An 11,842-nucleotide genomic window follows, 5' to 3' on the forward strand; every position below is an offset into this window, starting at 1 on the left:
GCAACTGGCAACTGGCAACTGGAAGCTGAGAATTGGGTAGTCACAGTTTGCCTGTTTGGCTGGCTGCCTGAAGTACTGCTACTAAGTAGCACATTGAAAATTTTTGAAGTGAATGAAATGCTAAACGAGAATGTTGACAAGCCCAAAGTGCTACAGAGCAATAGGGTAAATACAGGTCTAACCTTATCATTGGCTATATACCCAAAATAAGAGTAGAAAACAAAATATCTTAATTGCTTAAATACTTAAGAATATAGAAACGTATCTTTAAATAAATAAAGTTTCTTATAAAATTTCAAAATACTCTAGTCTAGAGTGCCCAACTAAAAGATAACCTCGTCACGGCCGAACTTTGATTGTGGTTCTTCTTTTCACTTAGACTAAGCCCATCCATTATACGAAGCTGACATTGAATTAAATAACACTGCTAGTCGGTAGTATTTTAAATATTCTGGCTTAGTGTGTTCAAATATAGATGTATGGATGTAGCCGAAATAAAATAACTTCCATCCCGTTGGCCAAATCCAATTACACTTATTCCATATGCTCGCATAGCCTTTAGTATATGCGTGACACAGGCGCATGCAATTCACATGGCAGAGAAATCACTTAACATTTTTCATATGCTAATTATGAGCTATAAATTTCGGCTAGGCGATAAATCGTTCAAGTTGGCCCGGCTTTACGTGGCCATAAAAAGAAATGCGCCGTTCCACGTGCCTGTGTCACATTACCTATAGGGATATAGCCTACCCACAAAGTGCCTGGCAGGCGTGCTTATTAGCCAACTGTTAAAGGTGGCCCGAAGCGAACGAGAGCCAGCAGCTAGCGGGCCCACCCAGACTGCCTGCTTGGCGCAGCCGAAACTATAGACAGACAATTTCCTTATGAAATGAAAATAAACATGACATTTCTAGGTTTATGTACTTTTGTGCAGCAGCTGTGTCTTTGACTTGCCACAGGAGCAGGGCCGGAGGCATGGAGCTCGAGCTTGAATGCGACGGCTGGCTGCTTAGGCCAAAACCCGATACCCCTTCCCATCCCTCCTCTCAACCCCAACCACCATCCCAAACAGAGACCCGTTGCCATTGCTGGCTGGCATGGTCTGACTTGGCTGTGACTGCTATAAAATGTCATCTTTTATTATGGCAAGGCTCAACTGGCGCAGACTGCGCCTAGACTAAGGCGCCCAGTCTCCAGTTAGACTCAACTCTTCGTCCTCTTCTATGTGTGCGTGTTTGTGTGTGTGTGTGCACTGTGATAGTGGCAAACAATGCTGTGCACTGCCACGCCCATGCTCAGCTATGACTGTGGCTGTGGCTGCCTCTATACCCAGTTTATACGCTTCGCTACACATTGCTCCCGGCATCATGCTGTGAGTTTCATTTCCGGTGCGACATTTTGTTACAAAACTTTATTTTCAATTTGTGCACATATTACACAGCTTGCCACGCCCAGCACTCGAGCGCAGCCCGCCCAGTCCGGCTCCGTCTGTATTGTCTGCATGTGTGTGTGTATGTGTATGTGGCCCACTTATCTGGCTTTTGTTTTTATTTTTAGTGTAATTGTTCTATTTTTGCCATCGCAATTGCTTCACCCAACAGCTGCCCCTTCCTCATCCTCCTCCTCACTCGCTCGCTCGCTGCATGTGTCCATGCTACTTATCATCTGTGGCTACGTTCGGAACATTCGCTCCATTCGCTCTCCAGGCTCATGCTGTTGATTATTATTACAAGCATTATGACCGGATTTCACTGGCGGCAGCAACGTCTGTGCCAGCTGCTGGTAATGAAATTAGTTTGTCACTCACGGCCAGGAGAGACAAGGATAACAAGAGAGGCGCGTTTTCGTATCCCGAACCCGAACCCAAACCCAAACCCAAACCCGCACCATAAACTTTGATCCCCCTAGCAAGATGCCCAATCTAAAGCTGCCTGTTTATGTTGCACAGCCGTTTCGCCTATCTGCAACATAATCATTATCATCATCGTCATCATCGTCATCGTGATGTTCATTAGTAGCAGCTTCCTATTTTGATTGCAATGAGTTTTCAGGTCAAGTGCGCTTCCGACTTCTCTCAGCCCGCTGCTTGTTATATTGAATTTCATTTTAATGTGGTTTTTATTGTTTAGACATGCACTTCAACATGATTCAGTTGATTTAGTTGAGCCCAAGTTGCCCGAGATTTGCATGCAAATTGACTTTCACTTTGGCCCAAATGTCTTTCTAAAAACCAGGGATGTGCATTTTTATCATGTACTTAAAACTCTAATCTGACTTCAGCAGGCACAAACGGGCTCAAATAAAGTATTGAATAACCTATTTAACCCCAACCTCTCCTAGCTTAAAGCTAAGAAGCTTTTAGCTTCAATCAGTTCTAAGGATCTATGCATGTGGAGTAAAACAGAAAACTATTATCTTAAATAATCGATCTCTCTTTCCATTTAGTTGAGTCGACCTTAATAAGAAATTAAAAATTCACTCTTGTAAAATTCTACTTCATAAAATGTCTAGCTAATTCTGCAAAACTGTTGATGATACAGTCTATAGCATAAATCTCGAGGGGGAGTATATCGATCATTGGAAGAAACATCGGTTAAACTAATTGAATTTAAGGTACGTTTCAAGGCACATACAAGATCACATAACGCCCATATACTTAGCTTAGTATTTATAGCTTATATTTTATTCGGAAGCTAAGCAGAACGATTGCGACCCTATTGAAGAGATTAAGCATACGCAACGTATACCAGAGTTGGCAGGAATTGCCCTTGTCAAATCGACTTAAGCTGATCGAATTAAAACAATAGACCTACTATAATTAATACTAAGCCGCTTTACCTGACTGCTTAAAAATTGGTCAAATATTATATTAAATATTTGAAACCCACATCAACTAAAATGTCAAGCTTAATTTGTGAACAAAAATTTTTAAGAATCCTTCACAAAATCTAGGCATTACAGCAAACTTCCCAACTGCTCAACTCACTGATGAGTGCACGTAATCAATCAAGTTTGATTAGTATTTGTGCGGGACACATTTAATATAGACATATAGGCAAATCCCCCATGATATTATATTGCGGGCTAATCTGAAACTTTACCCCAAACTTTTCTTTTGGTGGCTGGGCGATTTCTCTCCTTTCTTGTGGACAAAGACAAAAATCAATATGTCTTGATGTTAGATAAAAGTAAAATAAATTGTATGGCTCGTAAAGTGAAAGTGTCAAATGACCGGAATGCTGTGCAAGCTAAGCAAATGAAAAGTGAAGATATATGATAGAAATCGTAGGCCGCAAATAGTGATACATTTGGCATTAGGCTTGGGTCAAAGTGCGTGCCAAATGAAAGTTTTGTGTACAGTTTTTTCACAGAGCTTTAAGCGCCGTCCTACTGCACCTTTTTTGTAATATGCGCGACTTTAACGTAGGACTATAAAACATTAAAAAGATAAATAAATCCCTTACACAAACACCAATCACTGTCAAGTCTGGCGCATACGTACTAATGGAGGGTGATAGAAGAAACCGCACAGACCGAGCAGCTAAGCAGCTTAGCCCTGCACACAGCGCCACCTATGTTTCAATATTCTACACAGAAAGTAAAAATAAAATGTCAAGAACTACCGGCAATACAACAGCAAAAAATCGGACAGAGGTATTTTTATCACACGTTGGCTATGTGCATCGTAAGTTACCCAATGGAACGAGTTGCTTGCTAAAACCGAAACGATACGAAAGATACGAGCCGGAAAAAACCTCAAAAAAGTTAAAAGTTAGCAAAAGGCAATTGCAAATGAAATGACCACAGCCAATGCCAAAGACCAAGAAGGTGTGCTACGGAATTTAATTAAGTGAGCTGTCAAACAAATGACCAATAGGTGGCGCCACATGAGCTACAGCAAAAAAAATTGGTTAGTCCGGAAAACGGATTCTCTGTCAGTTAAGCATATAAAAAAAGAACAGCCTATTATGGTTAAATTAGTCACTGAGAATACAAGAAAATGAATAAAATTTCAAAATAAATACGTATTAATGAAGTAGCCAAACAATTTGTCTAGCTAACTCAAAGATATGTGTGTTTGTATTCGAATTTGTTTTAAAATGGGAATCTGAAAATTTGTTTGCAAAAAAATTTGATTTTTGAAAGGGCTACTGGTCAAGTTGCATAGCGATTGAGCAAAAGAAAAATTGTGGTTCTCTTCACGTAATTAAGATTCTAGTCAAGCACGGCGAACTGTTTTGTATTACACGTTTCACGTTTAAATATTTAAACTCAATTTAAAAGATATTACTGCAGTTTCCTTCAAAAAAGGTCTTTGGATTAAATAACATACACTCGCGATTTTTACACACGGCTTGTTGTCTCTGTTGTCGCCTGCAATATGATATATATTGTAAGTGTACTTAATAGCTTTTAACATCAGCAGCTGCTGCTGCTCCTTAACCAAACTTATCAGTTCTGGCCCATACAAACCTCCCACACAGAATAAGTCAATTTGGACACGCCTCTCGTGTCGCGAACTTTTATTAACTTGCGCGGTGGGTGTGTGTTAGTGTGTGGTGCGCGGTGTGTCTGTGTGTGTGTGTGTATGTGTTGGTGTTTGTATGTTGCACGCTGATTGTTTACATTGCAGCTTTATTGAAAAAAATGCCAACGAACTTTGCCTTTGGGTCTGGCATCAGCTGCAGTTGGCCATTGTATGCTGGCCCTGGTCAGGCTTCGGGCCTCGACAATTGCCAGACCAAAATCTCATTTTGTATGCAGTCGAGCGTTGTACAATTTGATATGAGACGCCAGCTTATCAATGGCCCCAAACATAAAAGCCTTCATTAAAACGTAAATATCAAATTTGCAACATTTATTTGGGTGTGCGTATTTATGTGTGTGTGTGTGTGTGTGATTGCCATTCTACCCGTCTCTATTGTGGCCAATCAAGTGCGGGTTTCAATTGCAGCCGCAATTACGCTAAACAAAATTACGTATTTGTAAAATAACCAAATGAAAAGCCAGCTAAATTTTGATTGTGTAATCTGAATGTAAATATATAGATATGTGAATGTTGCATGCTGTGTATTTATTGTATTTATTTGACTGATTTCGTTTAAATGGTGAATAAAAATATAAAATGAAAAAGGGTCGCCCCAAGTAAATTACGCTTTGTAGCATCCTTTATGGAAACAGAACTTTTCTCCCTTTTTTTAGGGCTAGAGAGAGGCATAGTTTTAAGTTCTTTGTTATTTTTACCTCCCCCATTTCCCAAAAAATTAGAAGAAAAAAATTCTGAAATCCTGGTATTTTAAATTAAAATTTTATATACATCGGATAATGAACACTAAATCTATTTAACAAAGCACTTTGCATAGTGTAGGACTAAGGAATAAAGAAGCATACCTGCTGCATAGGCTGCGCAGCAAACGGCATGCGTGCTTGTGTGTGTGTGTTTCTTGGTATGTAGAGAAGAGTCTATCAGTCTATATGCCGTTTGGCATATACAATAATAAATCTTAAAATATATATTTTATTTATATTTCATAAATTTTTTGTCCCTTACCGCCTTGTTCTCAATTTTTGATCAATTTCTTGCGACAGCTTGAATAAATATGCAGGCGGGCGGTATATGTTGTCGAGCTACGCTTGGGATAAGTCGTCACCCAGTTCACCGAGGAAAAACCAAAGTTTTGGAAAGTCTGCTTAGAGACGATCTCAGCGGCAATCGCAAATCGTGTGGAAGCGCAACGCCGTAATCGTCTCTGGCTTTTTCCCAGAGGCTGCACCGCTGACCTCTGTCTGGGTAGATACCCACGTAGTATATTTAATAAACAATATATAATACTCGATCGATCGCTTGTATAAATAGCGGGCTTTAAGCACTACATTGATATAGTCAATCCGTTGCACAAAATGGACATTAGTCCGAATATATATGTATAAAATTACTAAATATAATATGAAATTTAATATATAATATCTTAGCGCAGTGAGTTCCACTGACGAGCTACGAGGTATATGCATGAACTTAATATATATGATATTAGCTTTGTGCTAAAAGGTGCGCAAATTAATATCATATCCTACGAGAGTTCACTTAGGTACGAGTAGTACGAAAGGTAGTCCTACACTGCATTAACTAGTCGCTAGGCGTATATACATTTGCACACTCTCACACAATGGATGCTTAACAGCAGCCATTAGCAGCTTTGGCGAGAAGCATGTGCAGTATATCGGTAGTGGCATGCACAGACACACACACACTTTCACACACGCACGCACATCCACATACACACACATGACATAACACAGCTATGCCATGACTTTGGTTACAACAATGGCAAAGTCTTTTTGGCCAGCGCAAAACTGCGAGCGCACTTTATGAGCGCTGCATGCATAAAGTGCAAAGGCAGCCACTGTATGGGCTCCTCTCCCCTCCGCCCATTGCTCATCCCGTGGTGTGGTCTAAACCATCTCTTTTCCAATTTCCGGCAGTAGCTCAGGAAAACAGCAGCAGCAGTAGTAGCCAAGTGAGTTGAGACCATTTAGCTGCATTGTATTTGTGAGTACGCCTCGCCAGCGTGTGGCGTGGAGCATAACTCACACAACACACAATACACACTCACACACACATACACAAACACACAACTCACATTGGCCAAAAATCGCATCAGAAGCGCATTAATAATGTGCTCATGCAATCGAAAATGCGATGCGTGTGCCGCCGCCTTTTTTGGCCAAAACAATGATGCTTGCCCGTAATCAGGAGCATGGCCATGATGGCGCCAATATGCGGCATTCTAATGAGCAGCAGCTTAAGCGGTGAATTTAACCCCATAGTAACACTCCCTCCCCACCCCCTACCATTTTGTAATCTTGTCAAGTAATTAATTTGTTCAATGACATCCTCAAGGTGTAAGCGAAACCATTTAAAGTTGATGACATCCACAACGCATATACTCGAAAACTCAAAAGTTACTACAAAGTGAAGGGGCATGGCAGGTTGCAGGCGACAGACGGAGATGGCAGGCGTGTACGTGGGTGCAGGTGGATTGGGTGGCTCAATAAACTTGTCATGCGTGCTCGGCGAAGTGTGTATCCGGCGTATTGCGCAAAGACAGCCAAGACAAATCGCACGCACCAGACCCAAACTCACGTGCGAGGGCACGTTAACATAAAAGTATAAATTGTGTCTTACGATGATAGAGGATGTATTGAAAATATAATAATAAAAATAGGAATAATTATATTAATAACCATAATTGTTATCATGATTAGATAGATAAACCAACTCACATAAAAACCAAATTTTAATAATTTAAATATACTTATTAAATACGGAGTTGAAAGTCGAAGAGTTGAAAACTTTTGTGAGAACCTACGCCAAAAGAACTTTGCCTAAGCCCCAGAACTCAAAGTATCTGCTCTTCTGGTTGCGTGTGAAATCGGAAGTGGCTGCTGCTGACTTAGTTGTAGTCGGTCTCAAGTCGTTGGTCTCTCGGTCTTCTGGTCTCTTGGTCTGTTGGTCTTTGGGTGTCTCGGTCGGTGTGTCGATGTCGGCACTGGGCGACAGGTGCTTCCGCATTTGAATGTCAACGGAAACCACAACGGTACAACTTAGATAAATGTTTGCTCTTTAAATATGTGCGCTGTCGCTAAACCTGCCACTGAGCAGAAGGGAGTACAAGTATGTAAGTATGTACACTCACACAGACGCACACACACACACAAGCGCATACGTATCATAAGATATTGGGCCATGTTTGAGAAACGGTACTCGCACTTATGTGTCAAGCTAGCTAGTGCACCCAGCAACATGTGAAGTGGTTTTGGTCTTGGCTATGGCTGCGGTTATGGACCAGGCTTGATTGAATAGGTCTTTGCTTAGCTGCGCGAATGGCAAGTTAAAGATAGCCAAGGTGTTTGCTCTGGCATCCACTGGAAAATTGATTAAGCACGTGTTAATTATAGATAAAGTCACATGCAATTGATGGGGGTAAACTTATGTATTTACTTGTATATGGCTTGCAAAAAAATGTTATTTACATATTTTATTTTATTTTTAACCGTTTTAAACTTATGTGTTTTGATTTTTATGAAATTAAATTTGGCAAAGTTGCCAAGGCTTTGTGTGTCTTAAAATAAAATAAAATAAAATGAAACTCAGAAAATCACTAATACATTCTTTAGAAATTTAACATAAATTTGTTATGTACAAAAATAATAATTAATTAAGTCCAATGGCAAGGTTTTGAATTCAAAGTTTCATTTTCACTATTCCAAAAGAACAAAGTCAACAATTTAGTAATTAAACCGACACAAAGTCGAAAATTCGATTAAATTTAAATCAATTCTCGTTCAATTTAGACAAATGCCTAAGCGATTTAAAATAAGCCCAAAATAAAACTGCAATCACCTGCCCAATTTCCAAGCGAACACACAAAAAACAAAATCAAATGCTAAATTGCTAAAAATAGAATCAATTAACAATAAATGCGCACAATTAAATTCAATGTGTAAAACAGAGACATTTTTCAGCGTCACATATGAAAACAGGGCACTTAATTAAGCCCCGACTGCAAAAGGAACCGTACTCAAATCCAACCCAGAAGCCACATTTACACTGAACAACATGGTACAACGTGTTGCCATTGCGCCGTTGCCACATTTTAAGTGCGAAACAATGTAATTTCAGGGTAATCAGTCTGGGCTGGTTTAGAATTTAATGCTGGGCTCTCAAACTAGAGAGTCTACTTTCCCAAAAAAAAAAAAAAAAAAACAACCGACTAACTACACAAATTTCCGGTTGTGCGCACAAAGCCAATGGGCAGAGGAGTCCAAAAGGAGACATCGCATCGGGTTCAACTGAGGCACTTGGCCAGAAAAATGTCAGTTTACAATTTTCTATGCCATTTAAAATAAATGAAAATTGCGCTCGTTCGGGCTCTGGGTGTGGCATAGTTTTAGGCACTGGCCAGCGCGTGTTAACGTAAATAAATTACATAGATACACACACACACACACACACATACTCGTAGCGACAATCAAGTGGTCAGTGGCATGCAGCTTATAAATCAGCGCAAAGCGCAAAACGTAGCTGCCTTTTGGGGCACAGAACCATCGAGATAGATGGCCAGCAATGCGGGTCCGGACCGGCCCCGGGTCAGAGAAATTGACAGAGTTTGAGTTTGCGATGGATGAGCGAATGAATGAATAGATGGATGGATCGCCTGTATAAATGGTTAGCTATTTAGTTTCGGTTTGCTGCGGTTTGACTTTGTTTTTGTTTGCCAATGGTGCGAGTTGGGCCCACTGATTGGTCGGCTTATGATGGCCCCCATGCATTTAATGTTGTACGGGGTCAATAATAGCGAGCGATACACATTCGAGCCACATTCTCATTTTGACAAACTGCATGGCAATTAAAAATTAACTTGCAACTAGTTGGGTCGCTGACAAAGCACTTTAACTATTTTGTGGCAATTGACAGACAAATACTTATTTACTTGAAACTATTCCAATTAACATTGTTAATGTTGATAAATTAATTTAATTTTTGCATTTCACAAGACATTAAATAAGTTATCTACATTCAACTTATAATGTTTAAATGTTTTATAAGTTGTTTATTGTTAAAAGTTTGCTAAAACCTTTTTTGAAAGTATATATCTGGTAACTTTTTTGTGTTTAACATCTAGATTTCTCTCAGTCAGGCTCTTTTGACGTCTGTGGAATAATATTTAAAGGCAGGAAAGTAGTCTAAACACACACAAAAAATGTAGTAAAAATGTATATAAATTGTATATGTATGTATGCATATTTTACTCATTATAAATTCTTGATATATAAACAAGTTTTTGGTGTCTAATATACATGCTCTCAGTCGGAAATTCTCTAGTGCACTCTCTCTCTTTTTTTCTATCCTCTCTCTCTCTCTCTCTCTCTCTCTCTCACTCTCTCTCTCTCTCTTCCCCTATCTCAATCTTCCTCTCTTTCTCTCTATCAATAATTTATTTCTATGATATATGCATACTTATAGTATAGTAAAGTCTTACATGTATGCCTATTTGTGTGCAAAAGGGCCACATTTGCTAAGCCAAGTTAGAGGTGTAATACACATGCATATGAATATAGGTGGACCGCACATTTGGTTAAGTTTTTTCACAATTAATCTAGTTAACTTGATATTCATGAGCACCCTTTCACTCTCTAAGACGACAACAAGTCACACTTCATCTCAAGTGAAAATGTGCTTATAACTACTATGTATGTCAGCCGGAGTATAAGTTTTCAGGTCGTTAAATACGTTCTACAAGTCGACTGCTTAACTGGCAATTGTGGCATCTCTCAGAGGTGTGTTGCACGCCGCCCATGAAAACGTACGTACTCATAAATACATGCCCAACATTCCTTGGGTCCTGACAGCATTAACAACAGTAACTATTTAAGTATCTGCCGCAGTTGTCTTGTCGCTGCTTATGTGCCACACTTGGGATGCCAGAGCTCGGCCAGGGCCCAAGTAGACAAGGAGACTGTAGCAATGCCAAAGATGGTTGTGGCCATGCGAGTAACTGGCACAAAGCAGATCGGCACAAGGACCAAGCGAAAACCGCACACACTTGACGGTGGCCAGGGGCTGGCTGCCTTAACTGAGTGTCATATATATATATATATATCTTTATCTATATGAGTTAAAGCTTAAAACTCATGTGCTTAAAGAAAGGGGGAAAAGAGAATATTGCTCTGCAAGTATTTGCTCAAGTTATTTAAATGTGTTTGGGTTGCATATTTTTTGGCTTTCGCGCAATTCGCCGCCGCCAGAGCCCCAAGCAATCAACTGTCTGACGCGAGTCGGAATTGCAGCGGGAAAAACACAGCTTCCCTTGGAGCAAACGAAAAAAAAAAAGCCCCAAGCCCGGACGAAGATAAGCTCACAGCCTCACAGCCCTACAAAAGCAACAATCGTACGCTCAGCCGGAGCCAGTTACCATGAGAGCAGCAACGTCTCAAGTCGAGCAGCTAGTTTTAGTGCTCATCGTTTGTCTGGCGGCATTAGGCAGCAGCCAGGCATACGAAGTGCCCAGAGCCACAGTCAAAGTGAATACGCCGCACGGATTTGAGGTCTCCGTACCAGACGAGCCGGGTATTACGTTGTTCGCCTTCCATGGCAAACTCAATGCGGAAATGGAAGATCTCGGCGATCAAACCTGGGCCACCGACGTCGTCAGTGCACGCAACGGGCGCTGGACATATCACAATCGCCAGCAAAAGCTGCAGCCAGGAGATGTGCTCTACTACTGGACAACCGTCAGATACAATGGCCTGGACTTTCATAGCTATAACCAGCGACATCAGGTGGGCCAGGACGATGCTAAAAGCCAAAATGTCACCATCGATCTGACCACCAAAGGAGGATCCCATTTACCAATCAATATCAATGGAAACCCCACCATAAATATATTTGTATCATAATCACGCAGACACCTTGTGGAAGTTCCCAGCCGGAAATGACACAACAATCAGCAAATAACTTTATAGTAGCAACGCGAATTCTTAAAACGTTTTTTTAAATTCCAAGTGCCTTACTTCAAAGTATTAATTAAATATGCGCTAAATTCATAGGCAAAACAACACAAAACAAAGTACAAAACGAACAAAAAATTCGGAAATTGTTACGCGAAAATAAAAATTAAATTATATAAGTAAGTTGTATATATATAAAATATTTAAAAATGTACATTTTTTGATTCAACAAAGCATGTGCCAGTTTTTTTTTGCATAAATCTACAGATGTAGAGTCATAATCAGTAGCACATACGTCATCTGATCGTCTTTCGCATAAACTGTTGTT

At 40.2% G+C, this 11,842-nt stretch overlaps 1 protein-coding gene across 1 annotated transcript; it reads left to right on the plus strand.

Annotated features, from left to right (window-relative positions):
• Positions 1-10,965: 10,965 nt before the first annotated feature.
• LOC6626027 (gram-negative bacteria-binding protein 3) lies at positions 10,966-11,747 on the plus strand. The gene has a single exon (XM_032437019.2). The coding sequence runs from the start codon at positions 10,981-10,983 to the stop codon at positions 11,461-11,463; it is 483 nt and encodes a 160-aa protein (XP_032292910.1). The 5' UTR covers positions 10,966-10,980; the 3' UTR covers positions 11,464-11,747.
• The last annotated feature ends 95 nt before the right edge of the window (positions 11,748-11,842 follow it).

Source organism: Drosophila virilis, chromosome 5 (genome assembly GCF_030788295.1).
Source record: "Drosophila virilis strain 15010-1051.87 chromosome 5, Dvir_AGI_RSII-ME, whole genome shotgun sequence".
Taxonomy (NCBI): Eukaryota; Metazoa; Arthropoda; class Insecta; order Diptera; family Drosophilidae; genus Drosophila; species Drosophila virilis.